Source organism: Harmonia axyridis, chromosome 1 (genome assembly GCF_914767665.1).
Source record: "Harmonia axyridis chromosome 1, icHarAxyr1.1, whole genome shotgun sequence".
Classification (NCBI taxonomy): domain Eukaryota; kingdom Metazoa; phylum Arthropoda; class Insecta; order Coleoptera; family Coccinellidae; genus Harmonia; species Harmonia axyridis.
The window spans coordinates 25042666-25066152 of NC_059501.1; the positions used below are offsets into that span (position 1 = coordinate 25042666).

General features: G+C 33.5%; 1 protein-coding gene and 1 long non-coding RNA gene across 4 annotated transcripts in view; one reads left to right on the forward strand and one right to left on the reverse strand.

Moving 5' to 3' along the window:
* LOC123674611 (DNA-directed RNA polymerases I, II, and III subunit RPABC3-like) overlaps positions 1-23487 on the forward strand; it is a 113153-nt gene that overhangs the window by 39858 nt on the left and 49808 nt on the right. The window contains exon 1 of one of the 3 annotated variants that reach the window (XM_045609554.1): positions 13586-13713. The exons of 1 other annotated variant lie outside the window; for it this stretch is intronic. In XM_045609554.1, coding sequence (XP_045465510.1) covers position 13713 — 1 coding nt within the window. In that variant the 5' untranslated portion in view covers positions 13586-13712. Of the gene's footprint in view, positions 1-13585; positions 13714-23487 lie in introns of those variants that run through there. One more of the 3 variants, XM_045609561.1, reaches the window with a different exon arrangement.
* On the reverse strand, positions 86-2565 carry LOC123674632. Its single transcript, XR_006746680.1, has 4 exons — positions 2428-2565; positions 2269-2367; positions 1396-1500; positions 86-980 (listed from the first exon to the last, which is right to left on the reverse strand). It is a non-coding gene; the product is annotated as an uncharacterized LOC123674632 (long non-coding RNA).

The following is a 23487-nucleotide window of genomic DNA, read 5'->3' on the forward strand; positions in this document are numbered from 1 at the left end:
GCAATATGTCCCGCTGAAAGACTGCCTCTTTGGAGCTCTCAGAGTAACTGAAAGTACAAGAAATATATCAAAACCACAAATCATATTCATGTTACATATTGTTTTATACATATTTCAAAATATTTATAAGTAGTAAGATATAATGAATAAATAATATAACATTATAACAGTATTTAATAAACCTATTGTTTGAATCTATAAATATTACAATAAGTACGAATATTTCTAACTTAATTCATTTAATGAATGACAAATCGCAATGAGATCTTATATCCTGCTTTTATATCGATTAACTCTTTGGCAAAATATCGACGTATTCGTAAAGATATGAAAACGCGGTTCGATCAGAATACATAAAATAATTGATAATAGGATCGATTTTCTTCAACGATGGAAAACAAAGCAAATTTAAAGTTAAAAGCACTGAAGAACTGGCAAATGAGGTTTAATTTATTATTACCGATGAAGACTTGAATTGCATTCTGCTTAAGACAAAATACACTCATAAACTGTCTCTTCATTGGAATTGGAAGCTTTTGAATCCTTTTTTTTTTCATCCTTTTTTCAATATTTTTTTTCCTTTTCTTTTTTTTAATTTTTTTTTTGTTTTCTTATATTTTTCCTCTTTCTCTTTTTTTTTCAGCTTCCAATTACAAATAATCATTCGCATTTTGATAGAGTGACGGAACCTCATTTGTAGTTTATTCAGCGTATAATATTTGAATCATTTACATCTCAAAAATTTACTAAATTTATGTACATCAATAATTTGCCAACAGTTAAAATCGATATTTCAACAGAATATCTCACAGAAATAACAATTACATATTAGTCGATGAAAAGTAGTTATAAACAATATTTGAAATATGCCACACTGTACACTACTTTAGTTTCGCTTTGCTGTAGCATTCCGATTGTTTTCGTATAATGCTTTCTGACATCATTCTTCAGTCGTTTTCAAAGAATTTATTGATTCATATCTGCAATAACATAATCATTACTGGTATATTCGGATGAAATATTCACTGATTGAAATTTAGAGAGTTCTTTTCGAGTTTATAATTCCGAGAATACTGGGTTAATAAGAAGATAGACCGATTTCAAAGGTACAAAATTGAGAATAAGAAAACTGAAATGAGTAAGATATAAATCAAATGAAAGATTGTTTTCGATTTCGAATTCATATTGGAAAATATTCGAACCGAAATAAGAAATGTCATACCGTTGTCATTGTGACTATGTACTAGGAAAATGAATGGAAAAACTATTGGTTGGGACGAGGAACATAAGACAATAAGGGAAGTAAAATTTTACCTAATGGAAGACTACGTGAGAAACCTATGAATAGGGAGGAAGTTAAACTCTGAGGTCAAAATTAATTTGGAAAATACTCACATTTGTTTCCAAAAATTATAATCCTTGCATTTCGGCACATAGTTCACTAAACTATTCAGGAGGAGTACTTCATACAATACATTTCAATGTTCATGCGATTAGGCCCTACAATAAAAAACACTAGATTACAAATTTTCTCGCGTCGATCTTTACTCATAGACCGCTGGATGAAAACTGACAGATTTCAATGAAAACTGACTTGTTTATCAGTGGAATGACAAGTCAGTAGTCGATTGAAGACGTACGTTAATATGATTAAGATGTACACTCACCTCAACTAGTCGTGGAAACAAGGTGGAAAGTGATAAAAACGGGTTATCCGAAAGGCGAATTAATAAATTGAATCGAAAATATCTTAGCTTCACGGATTCGAACCCCAGCCGCCAGATGACCTTCTATGCAACGTTTATTACTAGAATAATCGGATGAATTATCCAATGAATCAAAATTGTAGTTTTATCGAATTTGAGATTCCGAGAAGTGAATTATCAAAAATTTTACACTGGGTTAATGAAAATCTAGACCGATTTGAAAGGTTCATTATTGAAAAAAAAAAAAACAACTGAGATTAGTATAATAATTTAAGGAATTGATTAACTTTTTGCAGATTCTAGGAACATATATATATCGAATTGAAAGATGAACTGAAAAAATGACTTAAGAGATGTCATTGCAACTATTTCAAATTGTATCATTCGTAGTGGAGAACTAGTTATATTTACTTGGAATATGAATGGAAAACTACTAGTTGGGACGTGGAACATAAAGAAAATCAAGAAAGTAAAATTTAACCTATTGATAGACTACGTGAAGAAACGATAAATTTGAAGGCATTGAAACGCTGAGAGAAAAATAAATTTGAAAAATACTCACATTTGTTCCAAAAATTATAATCCTCTCATTTCAGCATTTGAGAACAAAAGTCGCATATCTACTTCTTTTTACCATTCAGTAAAAGTACATCAGTCCAAACTGCAATATTCATATGATTCGGTACAAAAATTATAAACACTAGATCAAAAATTTACTCACCCCCATCTTTACTAACAGCGGGCTAGATGAAAACTGAATTGTTCATCAGTGAAATGACAAATCCAGTAGTCGAATGAAGACGTACGCAGTTATGATTCAGATGTATACTCACATCTGATCTCGTTGGGAAAAGTTGTGTAGAGCGATAAATACAGGTTTTCCGAAGCGCGATTTAATAACATGAAAATTATCGAAGCTTCTCGGATTCGTTAGATTTTTTGTCAACTTCACAAGTTTTAATGCCCATATCAATACATTCTTCGAGGGCGTATCAAAAAATTTATATCACTGAAATTAATTGAGCTATACCTTGCGTTAAAAAATACTCCATTCAGTAGAATAACATGTGTGAAGTTTCATATTTCCAGATAAATTTTTGGGAATATGAATTTTTCAAAATTTGATACTCAGCTGAATTGGAATCTTCAGAGGTTTCAAAGTAGCAGATCTCCTAATCAGGTAAATCCAGCATCGAGCTACAATCTACAACCTAGAAACCTCTGAAAATGATTCTTACCGCAGTAGTAGGCGAAACATTAGGTGAAAAATCGACTAGACAACGGCTAAATATCCCGAAATTTCCCAATTCTGTCGAACAATAATATATAACAATATTTAAATAGAAACTTTCAATTTCTGCAATTCGTCCTGTTGAAGGATTGCCCTTTTGGAGTTCCCAGAGTAGTTTCCAAAAATCATAATCATATCACTTCGGCACAAAGTTCACTTATACCATTCAGTGGGAATACTTCAGATTACACTGGAATTTTCATACGATTTGGCCCTATAATCAAAAACAATAAATACCTGATTTTTCGTGTCGATCTTTACTCATAGCCCGCTTGATGAAATCTGCCTAATTTCGATGAGATCGTTTCCTGGTTTTCACAACTTTCTTCTGTGGAATATAATCGTCGAACATTTTTCCCAATTCTTCAAACATTTTTTCGATCAACAAAACAAGAACGCTCCCTTCGAGTAATTCCCTGAATGTTCTAATTTCTCTAATATCTCAGCATAAAATGGACTAGTTTTCATTTTCTTGTTTAATTCTAAAAATTTAAGTAAAATGAAACAGAAATGTGGAAGAATCATTGAAATATCTCCAGAAATGAAAAAGTTATGGGATTTTGAAGTTGCGCTTGGAAGAATAATTTCATAGTACGCAGCGTCTAGTGTGTGACGTCACGCCACTTACACGAGGCGACTGGTATTCGCAGAGTGCTTACGAATTTATTGGTGTACAATCACGTGTGCCGTTCGTGTCGTGTTTTGTTCGTTACACGATGGCTGAAATAAAAAAAAATCCTACAAATATTGTATTGTGCCTATGTGTGCAAGCACGACAATTAAAAACCCCAATAAATTGTTTTTTCATGTACAAAATGACATGAATCAAAGGAAGAAGTGGTGCAAATTAATGAGGCGTGACTTAATTGGAGCTAAAACTACTTCATATGTGTGAAGATCAGAATTGATTCATACCGGATTTTATACGGGCAGTAAACATTACTTTTTTCTCTTTTAACTTTTTACTCCTCACATAAATATGTTTTGCCATTGATAATGGATAGACTTCAACAACCAGTACTCAACTACAAACTGTTTATGAAACGTTTTTTAAATAAATCATCGTTATAAGATGAGCCATGATGAAGCAAACTCAAAAGTAGATACTTGCTTGAAAAGTTTAACTCCTTTTATTTCAGCACTGACATAAGATGGATTTGAAGAAAAAAACTCCATCACTGCAATATATCTATTTTAGGCAAATTGTCACTTTGTCCTTTCACGAAGCCTTCTTCCATTATGGTGACATAAAAACAAAACTCGAGTTAAAACTACACTGTTCAACTACAAACGGCGCGAGAGCCTTGGCGCGGCTAGGTATTTAAACGTAATTTATGGTGTAGCGATCACAGGCAAGTGGCGTGACGTCACAGACGAGTCGGAGACCAAAGACGTTCCGCGCTAAAATACGTAAATTTAAATAATCTATTTCTCAGTCATTTATTGATGGATTTTCGAAATTTTTTCACTGATTTATCAGTTTTCTCTATTTTAATTATATCGTGTCAAACATAGTATTATCAACAACACTAAACTAGTCCCTTCCAAGGGTCTTGTCTGGTCTTAATTTTTTTAAATTCCATTCGTAATTTTTTCATTCATTTCATCATCAGGGATGCCTAAAATTCGTATTTCTGCAATTAGTACCTCAAAATCATATTCATGTAACACAGGCGCGGATCCTTGGGGGAGGGGGGGAACCCAAATGACCCGGGCACCTCTTGAATTTTGCCGGCCCTCCTAGAATTTGACATACTAAGGCTCAAATAATTACAAGATCAGCAAAAATTTTACCTTCAATACATTTTGTGAACATCCATTTTAACGGTTTGACTCGCTAGAAACATAGTGAACATGGCATCGATTCTAACGTGCTTTTTTTTGTTCGGTTTCGACTCATTGATACGCACCATTCTGAAGATTATTGACGGGTGTAATATTTGATATGAAATGAGGAAACACTGACTGGGTGTTGATATGAAATAACAACTCCAAGCACCGTGCAAAATTTCAAGCTGATCATATCATCCGAAACGAATCATAGAAAATTAAGGAATAATTCTGTGATTACAGATTCGATCGGTTAGATATATCGGCTTGTATTTAAAGAACATAACAAGCTTCGTTCAAAGTTTCGTGTAGATAACTTTATCAGAAACGTTGAAAATTCAAGCAGAATATCGGAAGAAGCCTTGGATAACAAATCCGACCCAGTAATATAGGTACGATGAGAATAACAGAATGAGTTCAATGGGAGTATAAAATTAAGGTATCTGCTATTAGGAGTATTGATATTTAAATTATCGAACGTCCTTGTTTGCACCTGCAATCAGCACCGTACTATGATAGTTGCTTCCTTGTCATAGGGTATGGATTATCTTTCCTTGTTGATATTACATTTTCATTGAGGTATTTAGCGAGAAAACTTTTGTAAACTTTGAAGCGACGTAAGGCAGAGGAAACATTTTGATACGTTTACTCCAGGATGTACAGTGCATCCCATTTTGGGTGAGACAGCAAGGTTTCTCGCTTGTTATTTAAGATAGAGCCTTGCGGTTTTCACGTTCCTTTCCTACTTTTCCATGAAACTCAAGTTGGTATAATCAGATTTTCCATAACTGTTTCCGTTCAAGAGATACAGAGTGATTTTGGAAATTGATACTTTTCGGACCCCTCCTTCATCTCCGAAGTTATTAGAAATAATGCTGAGGTGAAAACTACGTCTGAATCAGAATGCTGCGTAGAATCCAGTGGCGTACTCATTTTTTTTTCGGGGTATGGTTTTGAAGATTCAACACAAACCTATATTTTTTTTAATGGAACACCATGTATATCATTACTTCATTGAATTCGTTATTTTTTTTCTCTTCAAAATGATGTATGATACTATGTAGGTAGGAGGTTCAAAAATGTTAAAAAATTCTAAAACATCAAATAATGATGATTTTTTGTTAATGGGCAATGGATTCCCCATAGAAAAAAAGAATCAATAATAATAACAATAATTCATAGCGATGACAGCTAGATCAGATTGGTTTTTCTCCCTCCAATGCCTACTTGATAAAACAATGCTCCCAAATGCATAGTAGCCATAATAACAACAAGGATATTTGTATAATCAATGACCTACTACTTTTAAAAATCAAAAGTAATAATCCTCTTATTGAAACATAGGAAATTCATTGCCCATTAACAAAAAATCACTGTACATTTACAATGTGATTAAAAATAAACGAGGACATTGTTGTCTATGACTTAAAATAGAGGGAAAAAGTTTTAATTACCAATTGTTTAGATATGTCCAAACTTTAGTACCAATTTAGTAAGGGTTTCACGTTAGAGTTTTCAACCCTTCATGTTGAGTTTCTGATAGTAACAGCCATTTCAGAAAAGTACGTTAATAATACATTTTAGAATAGAATAGACTCATATTGTTCAGTGATCTTTCCCTGAACAAATATCTCTATCATTAGGTCACTAAGATAGTTACGATTCTTTGGTGCCGGTTCGGACCGTAAACACGATAACCCTTGAACGGAACCTAAAAACTTAAAATATTCTGGAATCCCCTAGAAACTTAAAATATTCAAGGTAAGCTCCGAGCTTGAATGCCTCGTCTAAGTTTGTTAATGGATAAAATACGACTAGGTGCTCCGCGAATATGGTCGTTTGAAATTTGAGTTTCCTGATCAAAAGCTCGCTGTAAAATTTCAAATTGATTGCGTCACCAGAACTAGAGAAAATTCAAGAAAATATCGAAAAAAATTCACCAATTATTCATTGACCAGAAAACCGACGGAGTTGAGATTTTGGTCGTAGATACAAAATAACAAATTCAAGCTAATCACATCATCAGTTCATAGAAAATTCAGGGAGAATATAAAAGAGATGTACCCAATATTTACGTGCCAACAGACCTGATCGAGTTGATATTTTGCATGTAGATATAATTTCGCTTAATGCGATATTTCATTTTGATCACCATCTCTATGGAAAAAGATTCACGCAATATATTGATAGAAAATATATCAGAATTCAGAACAGATCCGAATAGGTTGAAATTTAGTTTGTTTTGTTGAATTAACTACTCGAATATTTATGCCCAATATTAAGATAATCGTATCACTACCTATCATCTAGATACAATATCCGATATCATAATAAATCACCTCATATATGTATACAGTTCAGATGTCTCCACGGTTACGTGAAGGAACAAGCACTCAAAAGCTTCTGACGTCAGTGCTCTACTTGAATTTTTTCTGTATACGCAGTCTTATAAATATATGCAGATTTTATTGAAATTAAATTCCCAACCGTCTTCTAAGCAGAGTTCTTTCTGAATATAGTCTGGCTTGCATCCCATAGTTTCCCCATCAGAATTCATCAAAATATCGTTTCTGTGATAGACGTTGTACCTATTTTTATAAGGGGGAAATTAAAAAATTGCTCCGAAAAATGATTGATTTATTGGTCCTACCTTTATTGACAGCTGAGCTGAAATAACGTCTCCGTAACGCCCTATTATCATCATTCAGGGGACTCCGAAAAATATTCAGTTATAAAAATCCATATATTCAAATATTTTCATATTGCACTTCAGCTCTAACAATGAAGTTTCTACTCCTAATACAATAATATCCTTAAGTTGTTTTGGTTTTTTATTTTGGCTGCATTGCCGAAATGTGTAGATTGGCCGGAAAAATTAAATATACCTGACAAAATAATGTTTTTCTCCGATGGACAGCAAATCTTAATTTGGCAGACACATATCAATCAGCAAAGTATTTCTTTTCCTGAATAGGCAGGAAAGTCCTTACTTTGCAAAATAATTATTCTCAATGGGAATAAAACAGTCCATAAGTTGTCAAACTGTAATTATTATTGACATTTATACATTTCCATAGCAACCAACAATTGGGGTTTCTATCAAATTTAGTTTTAATTTATCAGTGCAGGAAAAATGAAAAGATTGTGGGTATTATAATAATTTGCAAATACAATATCCTACATACACAATTACAAACAATCGGAGAAAAAATTATATGTTCAACTCGGCAGCAAAGTAGATTTACTGCCTTAGCTGAATTCCTAAACTATCAGCCGCGGCAGTCAATCTACTACGTTGCTGCCTAGTAAAACAAATAACTATTTCATTTACCACTACTTAAAATTTCACAGTGGAGAAACTGAAATTTTTTTCAGAGAATTCAAATTTTTTCAAGATAATTCATATGTAGGTTTAGGGAATTGTTTGGAAATGTATGCGAAGAATGAAGTTCAAAGATTTCATTCAACTTGAAAGAGTGCTATACGAACGCTGCACCATTTTATACAACTGAATTAAGATTATTTCTATGCTGCATCATACTTCTAATCTGATCTAATCCATGAAATTGTCAAAAGGGGACCCAATCAGGGGCCCCTTCATTTATTGGAAAATGCATCTATAAATATCGCATGATCATATCCATCACACGGTGCATTCATAGTTCTAAATTCTCACGTAATTCAGAAGGAACAAAGTAAATGGTTATACTAATGGGTAGCTCATCAGATGTCATCACTTTAGAATGTATAAAGTGACATTGAATTTATTTTCGTGAAAAGTATTTTAGCAATACCAGGTATTTATTCGAATTACTGCTTTACACTTTACAGCATTCAAATATATGATTAATTTGGGCGTTGTTTGGAGAATCGTAAAATTCATGATGTTTGTAGTTCAATTAATTAATGAACGTGGAAACTGCAAATTTTAAATAAAAAAGATTATAATTTTCTCCTATGTCATAATACAGGGTGTTTCCTAAACATGCGGCAAAAATTCAGGGGGTTGTTCCTTGGACTATTCTAAGAATATTTTGTCCTTTGATGATTTTTGAAAAACCTATTTGTTTCGAAGATATAGGGGGAACAAAATTTCAGATAATAACATTTTATTATGAAAAATTACATGAAAATTCAACTCAACCTACAAAAACTGTTGAAAATGACCACCTCTAGCCAGCATACAAGCAGACTATTTGACTATTATGAATCTAGCGATTCATAATAGTCAAAGATAAAATGTTAATTGCTAATACATCACAAAACGATTTCAAATGAAAACCGTGTTTAATCTGTATTCCTTTACCATCTGCACTTATCAATTTTTAGTCAAAAAACTGGCCGTTTTTAGTAATTGGAATGTTGTTAAACAAATTTAAAAATAAATTGTAGCTACTTAGTAAACACAGTGCGGTACGCATTTTTATTTAAACTATTATTAATTTTAAAAATATGAAAAATGTTGTTCGCCCTGTATCTTCGAAACAAAGAGGTTTTTCAAAAATCATCCAAGGACAAAACATGCTTAAAATAGTCCAAGGAACAACCCCCTGAATTTTTGCCGCATGTTTAGGAAACACCCTGTATATCATTTGTTATCTATGTAAAACATTTTTTTTTGGTGAATAAACTTATTATTATTATTATTATTATTTAGAATTATTTGAAATTGTAAAATGAAGGAAATATCTGATTATCATGCACGCATGGTTATATAAAATGTGTTTTTACCGGTTAGATCGGGACTTATAGATTTTTTCTTTGATACAATTATCTTTGTACTGGAAATACTGCATTTTTTCTAACCTTTCTTCAAACGTTGATCTCGTTTGCAATAGTTGCCGTACATTGTGCAAGTGCCCGATCTACAGGAGCTTATCAAATCAGTGCGATAGTTTTTAGGGGGTGTATCTTTGTCGAAAATTTAAGGGAGTTGAAAGAATGGCATGTTTTTACCAATGAAAATGCTTGTTGGAGAGTAATATTTTAAGATATCAATCAGAAGTATTTTGTTGAACCCTGTCACTTAATTGTATGAATATGAAGTTGCTATTTGTCATTGTTGTATATAAAAAAGGTCAGTTCAATATATCAAATATTATTCTCTTTCCTGTTGAATTTAATTCTTCATATCCATTGCCATTCAAATATCTACCAATGCTGAATATATTTTAAATTTACTCATGATGTTTTGAAGATGTGCAACTTGCAACCTTTATTGCATTTTTCACCAGAACTCTTTGACGAAACAAAATTTATAAATTTAAAAAAAATGTTTCGAAAATAAGTATTAATTGCAGAAAAATTCAACTCTTTAGTTGCTTCCGTGAAAGCTATAGTTTCCTAATAAAAATAAAATGTAACAGTCTTTGCAATCGAGTTAATCTAGTAGGGAGAGCTGTCTCGTTTAAATATTTGTTTTTGCTAGAAAATGAGCACAAAATGCCATTTCTGCAGCAATTTCAATAAAACATAATGATTTTTCGTTTTCCTCATTTTTGGAAACGTGTAACTTTCCAAGGAATAACCTCAGACCCCCCTTCATTGTTCGAAAACGATTCACCCCCTAAGAACTTTAGCACATCCACCTATTTGGTAACAGTCTGAATAAAGTGTAAATTTTCAAAATCACAATTATATGTCGATGCACGATGAAATCGAGTATAAAATTTCAACCAAATCATTTTGATTTGATCACTTTGATGGATTCAGTGGTGACGATAGGGGGGCCGGTCTCCCCTAAAATTCTGCTGGCCCCCCTAAAATTTGACATACTAAGACTAAAAGATTAGCAGAACTATAGTTTCGCTTTACTTTGCCCCCAAAAAAAAATTCTACCCCCTCTTGGCCACCCCTGTTTTTGAAAGCTGGTGTCGCTACTGGATGGATTTAAACCAAGCAGCATTATATCATAATTTTTTTTACAAGGTAAACAACACCATAATAAACAGTGTTTCTAAATTGAAGGTACAAACGAAAATGACAGATTTTTCGGATCATTTTAGGAAGAAGAGTCCTATACATGTGGGCCTGCAAACGCTATCAAAGTTTTGTTTTTTTTTTTTACTTTTTCTCACATGTATACTTCAGTTTGGCATAGATGAGGTTTTTATCTTGCTTTTGAATGGAAATCTATAGAGTATATTTTTTCTGGAACAGTGTCCGCTTCTTTCCTCCAGAACTTTCTTTTGGTGGACCACTGATAGTTTGAAAAAATGTAAACAAAAACTTTGGTCCAGTACTACACTTTTTGGTTTCTTGTTGTTTTGTGTTATCTGCTACCGATTTCGGAATTGAAATTACGAGATTATTAGAGAAACAATTCTCTAGTATAATCCTCGGGAAAATCCAAATTATTATAAAGATTCAGTTAGTAAGCTATTATCAGTAAATTAATCATATGTTTTCGTACTTATCTAACCAATTTGTAGAGAAAATTTTAAAAATTCGATAAACTGATAAAGTCATCAAAAACAAATTAAGGACTACAAAAAACACGCTATTGTATTTCGTAAACAAAGCTCTTGCTAATGATTATAGGACTTTTCTTCCTATGACTATTCAAGAAATATAGTATAGGGGTGAATAATAAATCATAGACCATTGTTTTTCGCAGGATTTGGGATATTCCATAAGGTTTTGAACAAAATAATTAAATTTCATTGGAATTTTCTCAAGTTTTTTCAAGAAGAAATTGATGCGCTTGTTGAAAAACAGGCAAAATTTCTGTATGATCCACTGATACAACGTACCTACTGATACAAAAGGACAAACGCTTCAGCAATTTCAAGAAAAAATAATAATTGTTTTTTCTAATTTTTGGAAACGTGTGAATTTCAATGACCTCAAAACTTTTGTTTGCATGAAAGACCCCCCTTTCATTTTATCAAACGATTCACCCTCTAAGTCTGAAAACAATAACAGTCTGTATAAAGGGTAAAGTCTGGAAATCAAGGGATCAATTAATTTGAGAAACACGATTAAGTGTCTATGCATGATGATATCGACCATAAAATTTTTGACTGAATAATTCAAGAATTCAGTATTTGAGAAAGTTTCGAAAAAATGGATTTAAACCCCGCAGCATGATATCATTTTATTTAGGAGGTAAACAATTCCCATCATATAAGGGTGCATAACAAACTCTAGGGGCTAGAAGACATTGTTCTTCTGATGATTTGGGATAGGGTAAATGCACTGGTTCTCGACCAGTTAACAGAAACATCGATTTCGAGCACGATTTTTTCACACATAAACTTATCAAATTTTAATGGTGTTGGTGTTCAACGATTATTTGGCGAGTTTTAAATGATTTTTCATATAATTTTGAGCGTTCTTTCCGCATTTAACCTTTGAAATGTGAAAACATAGAAAATCTCAATAACCTTCGGTTCTCAACCACGCCGCAGAGTTCTCGACCATTTTTGTGTTAGTTTTCGACCACTAATAATAGTGGCCGCTCCACTTAAAAATTTTATAAAAAACTTCAGAGGGAGATGAGTGATTAGTACTTACTTTCGTACCGTACCATCGACATCACTACCTATCACTCAGATGGGTTTCAGATGAGGTAATCAAGTAAGAAACACTCGGAACGTAAAAAAAAAATATTTTGCAAAAGTTTCCACTTTCTAAAAATATTTCAAAATAGCAACTCGTACAACATTATTTGGTTATTTTGCTCTTAATATCTATTTAGAAACACCGATCACCAGTGGTCGAGAATTAAGTACAATCAAATTGGTTCTCGACCGCGAATAAATAAAGAGTAGAAATGAGTGTTTCAACGTTAATTCGGTGGTCGCAAACTAATATTCAGAAAGTAGATATATAAATGAATCAGGGTATCGAAAAAAAAACGAAAATGATCCAACAGAAATATATCGGTTGAAATAAACAATTATTGAAGTAACATATTGGTTCTCGACCACTTTGGTCGAGAAATAAAAGATACAAATTTTCCAATACCAGTTCGCGACCGCCAATTATTGAACAAAAAAATTTACATTTATTTGTATTTTGATTGAAATATACTCGAAAATATATCTTATAAATGATATGGAACAAAATATACACACATAATTCATTTAAAATAAGAAATAATTACTATTTTCTGGTCATATATCACAAAGCACTTTTCTAAGAGAGGACGAGAAAGAACCCTTTTCTATGATAGACGATTATAAACTAATTTTTAGCGCGAAAACTTTGACCTATACCACTACTATGCAAACTATCTTGGAAGGGTAGAATGGTCGAGAAAACGTACCGCCAAAATATTTTTCACTACATGATATATTTTTATTATTATTTTATCTCAAATCATGGAATGGTCGAGAACCAGTGCATTTACCCTATTCTATAGGATTTCGAAAAATAATAAAATTCCATTGAATTCTTCTCAATTTTTTTTTTGAAAAATTTTAACGATCCTTATCAACCCTTATCAGGAAACTAGTCTAAATTTCCGTGTGACCCTTAGGAAACAACGTAGTAGTACAAACGGGTTTACCCTAAGAAACCCCAATTCTGTAATTTTCGTGCGTGGGCGATTTCAACCCGCCCGCCATATTGACGTTCGAACTTTACGGAGGGTGACCGTTCGCCTCATCCGATTGGCCGGAAAGACCTCCACGACACACCCAGCCGCGTTTCCCTCTCCGTGTGACGCGCACAACATATTCCGTAGTTGGTGTAGGTCATGGAATTTTCCCAGCTAAATGACGCTTCTGCGACTCGCCGGCTGGATCCAGTCATCCACTGGCTCGGCTGCGGTGCTGTGGACTTTTTGCCAAAAATTTCCCACGAAGTGCATCACCACCAGGAAATGCTGTGTTTGGTGAAGAAGATGCGACTTTTCCAACTGTTGTCACTTCCGTCTTTCGAGTGAGTACGATCATGTTTACTTCCGGATATGTGCGTCTTATTTTCCATATTGTTACGTTTTAGGGATTTTATTTTTTTTAGTTCGTTTCGTTGATATCGAAAATCCGGATAATGAATCGCGTTGTTCCTGAAATCGACTATTTTTCTTTGTTGTTAAGTGTGATGCAATGTTGGCCTGGTGACCTATAAATAGCTTAGGATGCGTCCATATTATACCGTTTATATTTTGAAGGTCACGACTAACTCGATAGGTGGTATGATTTGTGTTGTTGGCAATTGCATTCGATACACCATTCTTTATTACCTACTTCGTCATTTTGCTGGACACTTTGCTTGATTTTGGGTTTTTCGAAACTGAATTTTTTCCCATACAGGGTGTCCCTAAATTGAAGGTACAAAGAAAAATTAGAGATTTCTTGGGTAATATTAAGAAAAAAAAAGTCCTATAAACATTGGCCCGCAAACGCTTTGTTTTCGAGATACAGGGTGTTTCTTGTAATCCTACTCTGTTGTGATGATTATATCAGTTAATCGAATCTTTATTGATCTTCGCTACATATTGAGTAAATAAGTTCCTACCTAAACTTAAAATTAACACAGCTTACCAACTGAATTTTTATACCTAATAATTCGGATTTTTCTGGGAATCTCTAGAGAATTGTTCGGAATTTGTTTTCTTATAATCGGTAGCAGGTACTGCAAAATTACAAGAAATCAAAAAATGTAGATTTGCATCTTGTGAGCTATGAGAAAACTCTTGAAAAAAGATTTCAATAACCTACATCACGAAGAAACTTCTTTTTCTTAACATGATCTGGGGAATCTGTCTTTTTTGTTTGTATCTACCTCTAATTTGGAAACACCATGTTTAGCATTGATTGGAAATTAGTACCGATAGTTGTAGTTCCACCAAGAGTGTCTTTCGTTAAATTTGGAGATTTTATTAAGTTACATTTGAAATTGCCACAAATTAATTCTTACTGAAGTTATTATTATTGCTCCCGAGTCTATCGAAGGTAGTTGAAGACTTGTAAATCTCTACGAAATTTTCACTCGCGAATGCATTTCAGACCATTCTGAACATATTTGATTGTATGTCTATTCTAACTTGTTGTGCAACTAAAGTATTGAGTGGAAATTAGTACCTAGTTTGGGTTTGTTGCTGGGTTTGTCTTTGGATTTGGATACTTTCTTATTTCTTGCTTTACCTACTTCTGCATTATTTCATTGTTTGAATGAAAATGAAGTAGTTTTTGTTGTGCACTTCATTTTATTTGGAATCGTCATCAGTTAATTTTTACTCCAGACACTTCTATATTTCTCGACTGTTCCGTTCCTTCCAACTATACCGAAAATAGTTCAAGCATTGCGATTGAGAACAATTTTTGATCTTCTTTTCCAGAATTTTCGCTTGCAAAATGCATTGCAGACCATCCCGAACAACTGTGTTTTCGTGTCTAACGTTCTAACTTAGACCACAACTAAATTATATCCTTGAATTGAGAGAAAATTAGTACCATCGTGGCGGGCTACTTGAGCCCTATAACTGAAAAATAGTTCTGACGCCAATATAACTTGTACTTAGTTGAGTGCTCCGCCGGTACGAAATATATAAAAGTGCACGTCTAGGACCTTAAGAATACCCAAAAATTCAAACAACTTTTGGGCTCAAGTTAGCCCAAAATGGGACCACAGGGCTCTAGTAGCCTGCCACTCCGATATGTAGTTTCTGTTTCGCTCATTAAATTTTCAGATTATTTTTCTACATTATCTATTTACCCATTTCATAGGTATGTCCTAGTTTTGTATGAAAACAATGAAGGTTTTTAAGGCCACTACTTTGGTTTAGTGTCTGTCTATGTATCCGCACCTCCTTGTAAGAGCCCTAACTTCTGAAGGGTTTTCCAATTCACAATGATTACATTGGCAACATGATAAACATATTATTTTTTGACATTTCTTATGTCATTTTTGTTCAGTAAGTTAAGCCGTTTTATCTTGAAAGATATTTGTGAATACTGAGAGAAGTTCAAGAAGAATTTATGGGCTATATTTTTCAATAAATCAATTTTTTCAATTCAATTCAAATTATTCATCAAATATTGCTTTCAATACTGGTACAGCACTCATAACTAATTTGACAGAAGAGTGCTGATTGAGAAAGCTTGTATACCACACTCTCTGCAATAACTAAAAGTCGAAATTCTCCCTAAATCTTTCATTCTTCTGCTCAAAATTCAATATCAAAAATTGAAAGAAGGAAATTAAGTGAGTATAAATGTAATTAGGAATAACTTTCGCGTTATTATGTTGGTAATTAAATTTTCTAGAATCTAGATAAGCTCAGCCGAAAGATCATCGACCCTGGTCAAGAAATGTGCATTTTCGGCAATTCCAATGATAATACCGTAGTATATATACTTACAAATCATAAATTTCATATCTAACATAATTTCAGACATAACAGTATTCTTTAGTTATGGATGTTTTGATCTTATCAACATTGAGTAATAATATAGTGCAATTTATAACCCGAATTCATAAATAATGACAACAACAAAATTCCATGTGGATTCGAGAAAATTCACCACAAGGTTCTATTTATGAATTTGATTCATTCTACGTTATATAATTAATTTCAGTGGTTCTTGAGAGCATTGTGGAATCATTCATTTCCTTGACTGCAATATTCTACAATTATATACCGATTTGTTTGTTGAAATATGAACGAATTAATTGATGGAACTTGTATGTTCTAATCATTGTTTACATAGGTTCACTTCCAAATTACGACCATTAGGTAACTTATATTTGAATTTAAAAATTACGGAGGATATTTTAATTGAGAAATGAGGAAAATACTGACATGAAGTCGGAAGCTTTTGAGCGCTCGTTCATTGATGCTTCATTTGAGCCCTTGGAGCTACAGAACTGTGTGATTGATTCACAAGAGGAAACACCATCACGTGGCTGATGTAGTTCCAAATGAAATTGGGGATATTTCTTTTTACAAATCAGCGATTTTTATGGAATTCTCACATAATTTCCTTAGACCATAGTCTACATTGTAAAAACTGAATATTTTAATTGAAGAAGCGGCTGATGATGTCTACAACCAACAGTTCTTTTATTAATCTTTATTAGATCATTGAGACCGGTATCGGAATACTCGATTCCATCTATAGTTATTACATTATTACAAAGTTATTACTTGCAATAGGGATTCACGGCCTGGCTTGATTTTCAAACTACTTGGCTTAAGCTTGATTTGATTTAAAGCCGAGCTCAAGTCAAGTAGTAGTTTTTGAATCTCAAGTCAAATATTTATTTATCAAGTACTTGAATCATATCAAGCTACTTGATTTTTTTTAGCAGTTTTATTGTGTAGTGTAATGAAATGAGAAGAAACCTTACAAAAAACTTTTTTATTTATTAAACTTATTGTATAAAAGAATCGAAAATATCACCTTTTTTGAAATATAAACATAAATTAAATCACTATAAATCATATCAAAACAAAAAAATAATAAAAAATAAAATTTCGTAATATTGAGAAACCTCTAGACTTTGTTTGATTTCATAATTTTCCATCCAGGATCTAAGACACACGAGGCATCTTATAGATTTGTCGCCTAACCTATTGCGGGTTTTTGTAACTGTAAGAGCAGCTCTGGAAAATTGTCTTTCAACAGGAGCTGAAAATGCTGGCGTCGATAAAAAAATCCTTGGCCATATTGGCCAAGTTTGGAAAGATTTCTGAAACTACTAAGATCTACCAATAGATTTCATAGAAATGTGAGAAAACTACTTATAAAGTCACACTGGCGAATGCTTCAATCTCTCGGGGCTCGAGGAATCTCCTTATTTAGTCTAAGCACGCACGATATTGCAGAAATATATACCGTGAGACGAGCGCATATCCAGCTCAAGTAATATCTAGTAGCTTGATATCAAGTCAAGCAATAAATATCTAAAATCGAGTCAGGTCAAGCTCAAGTATGCACTTTTTCACGAGTTTGATTTCCAAGAGAAATAGTTGGTTAAAATGTCAAGCACATTGGAATGAGCCCTATTCGAGATATTTGTTTCAGATTTCGGACACATTTTCTGTGAACAATATGAAAATGATACATTAACGCAATGTAGAATTCAATGATTATGATTATGAATGAAAAACTGGGTGTTGCATACATTTTTATTTTATTTATTTACTTCTTTTTTCTTGACCTCTAATACAGTACAAGTACTGGTGACAAGGCCTATTTAACAATATACAAAAAAATAATACTATATAATATTTAAAACAACAACAAAGTTAAACTAAACAAAATAAATCTTTCAGGTACAACTTAAGCTTAATATTAAAGTTTTTTTTAGTTCTTATATACTTTATTTCTGGTGGTATTTGGTTGAATGCTTCTATTGCTCGGTAAATTGGGGAGTCCTGGGCTTTCCTTGTAAACCTGAGTTCACTTCTGATGGTACATCTATCTCGGGTGTTATGACTATGCACATCCTGTACTAGTGTAAATCTATAATTTGACTTTATATAATTGTTCGTCATGCCATGAATCAGTTTAACTTGTTCCAATTTCTTTAGGTTATGAATGTCCAAAAGTTTAGTGTCCTTATATATTATTGATGTAGGTGTTAACATGCCATAGTTCAATAATATTTTTATAGTTCTATTTTGGAACACTTGTAGCCTTGTTAATAATGTATTTGATGCATGCATTTCCCCTCAGTCTGGAGGAGATCAAGCTGTGGTAGATCATTTTTTTGTGTTGTGTACTGAACATAAATGAGCATCTTCTCAGTGAACCCACCACAGGAGTTAACCTACGTATTATGTGTTCTATGTGTTTTTCCCAATTCAATCTTTCATCAATATACAACCCTAGATATTTGTGCTGTTTCACACGATCAAGTGAAATATCATCAAACTTGACTTGTATTCCATGGAATGGCTTGTTCTTCTGCCTCATACACATATATACAGTCTTGTCTACATTTATGCTCAGTCTGTTATAACGCAGCCAGTCAGAATAATGAAGCAGATCAGCATTGATAGTCGATTCCAGTTCCTCCAAAGATCTTCCTGAGTACACCATGACAGTATCATCCGCAAAAGAGAAATATCTTGATCTCGAACCCATCAGATTTACATAGAGCAAATACAGCAGTGGGCCCAATACTGAACCCTAAGGGACACCCATGTTAACTGTGCGCCTTTTACTTCTTTGTTTATTGATACTGGTGTAAAGAATTCGATTTTTCAGGTATGTTTCAAGAAGTCTATAAGCTGTCCCTTGAAATCCCATTCTGTACAACTTCTTCAAAAGTATACATATCTACATTCACAGTATCAAACGCCTTTTGCGAGTCTATAAAAACCAGTACAACATAATGACCCTTGTTAATTTCAGTAGACGAATTCTAGCAGATCAACTGCAGCACTTGATGTACATTTAAACAACGAAATTTGGTATAATTTCAAGTGAAACCGGAAATCGAACGGAACTTAAGTTTTTTCTAAGAATTTATCATATCATATGAGTTTATAGGCTTTGCCTAAACTTTAATCTTTGTTCAATAATAATAATAATAATAATAATATCTCCCTACAAAATTGTGCTATACAACTTCAATGTTCATCTCGAGTTTTTCTTTGAAATATTCAAACCAACGTTCTTCGCGAACCACCCTGTATATACTAAACTGAAAGGCTTGTACGATCCTAAAAGATATTCTTCATTCCGTACACAACTAGCTGCCTCGAACACTCCAATATTTAACGACCCATTTGTCGCAACCAGCAACACCACAACAGTCTAGAATAAACTTCAACCTTTTCGTTTTCCCTGATCCCACAGATCGATGGCAATATCTGTGCAATGACGTGCGATGCAAGTTCAATGTCAAGGGTTTCGCGTTCTGTGCTCTGGCGTTCATTCCCCACAGATGCGGGCGGATCATGTGGCGATAGCCATGCGCTCGAAAACTTTTAAGCCGGTGAATTCCTGCACGGAAACAGTGCGCTCGACGGAGAAGAGATTACTTTCCTCCCGGTTCGCGTGTTCGTATTTTGTTTTGATTGTTCTGGTGAACTATATAAGTAGCTGAGAGGTGGATTCGCGGCTCATGCGACTCTGTGTATTTTCACGGTTGTCGCTCTGGGTCTTGACTCTGAATTTTCTAATTCTGTGATTTTACCGTGTATTTCTGTTTTTAAAGATTTTTGACATCGACTCTAATTTAATAGGAATGTTGCCTATATTTTGAAATTGCTTTTAATTTGTAGATAAGCCCTATATAAACCCGAAAAAAAAATATTTTTCGGCAACCGTCCGGGAAGTGCTCACTTCCCGGACGCTTTTTCTCTGAGAAAGTAGCATTTCCCGGACTAGGCCGGAAAAGAATCATAGAATCCATAGCAACCGAGATAACGGCTGACAGTTCATATTTATTTATTTTATTTATTTATTTATTTAATACATATACAATGTTCTACAGGTTTAAACCCAACTACAGAACAAGGAGCATAAGAAAAATAATGTTACATATTCTGAGAAAAAAAAAAAAAAATAACAAAAAATGCTCAGTCAGTCAAAATAATGAGATCTGATATTTGAAATGGAACAATTAAAAATATCCAAGTGAGAACTTACAGTATTACAGGCATCACACAAATTATAAAGAGGTGAATACTTCAATGTATTCGTACGAGGTGTCGGCATATAAAATGTATTTCTAACTCTAGAGGATGGTCTTGGAATAGCAAAATTTAGTTTTTCGAGAATGCTAGAATCTTTAATGACTCCGTTTATTAGTTTGTGAGCAAATATAATTATATATGGAATTAGTTGTCAAAAATTTGCATGTTTTTTGATCGCAATCGCAATAAAATATGGAAAGCAGCAGCGATAGTGTTATTTTACATGGTTGCCGAAAAAATATTGTACGCAACACGCCCGAAAATGGTTTTTTTGGACTCACAGACTTTCAGGACTCGCTTACGCTCGTCCTGGAATTTTGTCTATTCGTCCAAAAAAACCCTATTTTCCGGACTTGTTACGTAAATTACTATTTCATGGAAAAATATAGAAAGTACCAATAAAAAATACGTAAATAAAAAAAGTTTTCAAAATTCCCGCTGAAACGCTCCATTCTGTCAAGGTATTATGGTGACCCACTGCATAATACGCTCTATTAGTGTGACGTCATACACCGCCATTTTTTGTTCTTCTGTCAGTATTCGGAATCCATACAAATAAATTGTCATTCAAATTAGTACGGTGCCGTTGAGGGGGATTGGCTTATTTTCATAAATAAGAGTATTTGAGGAACGATTTCAGTATTAATTGATAGACATAAGGAACGAGGTTAATACCAGTAAGTTTGAATCCTGTTTCATTCAACAGATTTTGTAAAAAGCCGTGTTTATTAGTTGAACTTCAAGTTCGATCATACAGGCATTAATATCGTTCCTTCTGTCTATCAATTATTAGTAAAATCATTCCTTAAATAATCTTATTTATCAAAATAAGCCAATTTCTTCAACGACAACGTACTGATTTGAATGACAATTTGTTTGTTTGGATTCCGAACACTGACAGGAGAACTAATATGGCGGTGTGTGACGTCATCACTAATAGAGCGTATAGAGTCACCACCATAGACAAACTAACTAGTTTATCTATGATCACCACGAGCTAACGGTCTGTCAAACGTAACTGATATCAGCTGATATTGACAGTCAATTCGGTTTGATTATATAATCTGACGTTCTAAACCATAGATAAACAAGTTCTAGATAAGATTAGTTTGTCTATGTTCTAAACGTTTCAGTGCTATGATGTCAAATTGCCCTAATTGGCGTTCGCAGTCACTTGCTAGTAACACAATTTAAATCAATTTTATTATATTGAATTCGAGATATAAGATAATGAAAATGCTATTTTAGTATTTTAAAAAGGCCTTCAATGTGGAAAATCTAAATTCATTTAATTTTATTATATGACGCAAGACGCAACATCCCTATTGACAAATTTATGATATGCGTGAAAGATGATGAATTAAATATCTCGAATATTCGAATATTCTAAATCGAATATTCGAATCAAATGAAGATTCGAAAATTCGAGGTGCTATCACTGTACTACACATGGAAAGGAACAACTAAAAGAGGAATAATAGCAAAAGAATCAAATGCGTTTAAATGAGGAAGTTGGTAAATGGGTGCTGAAATGGAATGCGCACAAATGGAAAATTTTGCCAGTTGTATATCAGCTTCAATAAACTCTTTGAATTCACCAGCTAGTTGCTAAAATATATTTCCAAAGTGTTCCGTTCAATAATCACTCGAAATGACATATCCAAGATCCTTATTATGGAGGGCAGAAGGAAAGAGAATAATATAATCTTTCTGTTTCAAAAATGTGGCGCTAGTCTAGCTACTACAGAATGAATTCTATAGGAAACGTCAAAAGGTACTGATAAATCTAAATTGAAATAAAAAGATGTAAATAAGAATCATAAAAACCTAGTACGGAAACTCAAAACTCAAAACAAAACAAGAATAAGAACGGAATGTGACTTTTCAAGAGCTTTTTTTGAATATAATAATGGACCAGATAATAAAAAGTGTAAATGAAGTTAATGCCGGTTTTAGAATGAAAAATCGTTACCTGAGAATACTCTGCTATGCGGATGACGTACTCCTGATGGCTGAAAATGAAGACAACCTACAGCGCCTCCTACACAATTTCAAATTGGCACCACAGAAACTTAATATGGAAATCTCTTGCGAAAAGACCCAATCTTTGGTAGTATCCAAAGAGCCGATAAATTGCATGCTGGTAGTGAATGGACACATTGTGCATCAGGTAATGAATATGAGCTATTTGAGTGTGTAAATATCAAGCGGGAGATGTTTGGCCAATGAAGTGAATAGTCAGGTGAAGAAAGCCGCAAGAATATCAGATAACGCTGAGAGACAGAAACAGAATACGCAATAAGGATACTCTGCGAGAGTTGGGAGTACAGGATTTTGTCAGGTGGGTAAGAGAAAGACGCTTTTGAAGAAATCACGTAGATCAGATGGGTTCAGATCGAATTGCAAAGTGGGCCAAAACACAAAAACCAGGCACTAGATGACCAGTTGGTGGGCCCCCAAAACGTTGGTACGATAGCTGGACGTCAACGTCGCAAGAGGCTAGATGACAGAATTGACAGGACTCCGTCTTATTATAAAAGAAAGAAGAAGAAAGCTAGAAGTAAACAGGAGTATGGAGGGTTGAGATAAGGAGAATAATCTTCCCTTTTAAAAAGTCCGTTGTACTCACCTAAATTGAGGGCGCGAGTATAGCTAGGGGTGAATTCATTGGAAACCTCATTCGGTACTGATATAGATTGTTTATTGTTTACCCTCTATCTACAGTATTGCCTCCTAAATTCCTTTTCTGCTGGACACTCTCAACACTTCTACCATTAGAGATTGGGTTGGTTACCGTCTATCTATGTATACTAGCGCCATTGTGCAGAATTTTTGAACCATTATTTATCCTTTTTTGCTGGACACTTTCTCAACAGTTCTCCTTATCTCCAAAATCCTTATGTAAACAAAATAATACTACAATAAAAATACTTATGTTTTCAAAATTGAATTTGAATTTTTTTCTCAATTTTTTATTGCACAATGTACAGGTCGGGTAAATTCAGATGTTTTAGCACTATAATTTTTAAACCAGGGGAGATAGACAAAATCTGATACCC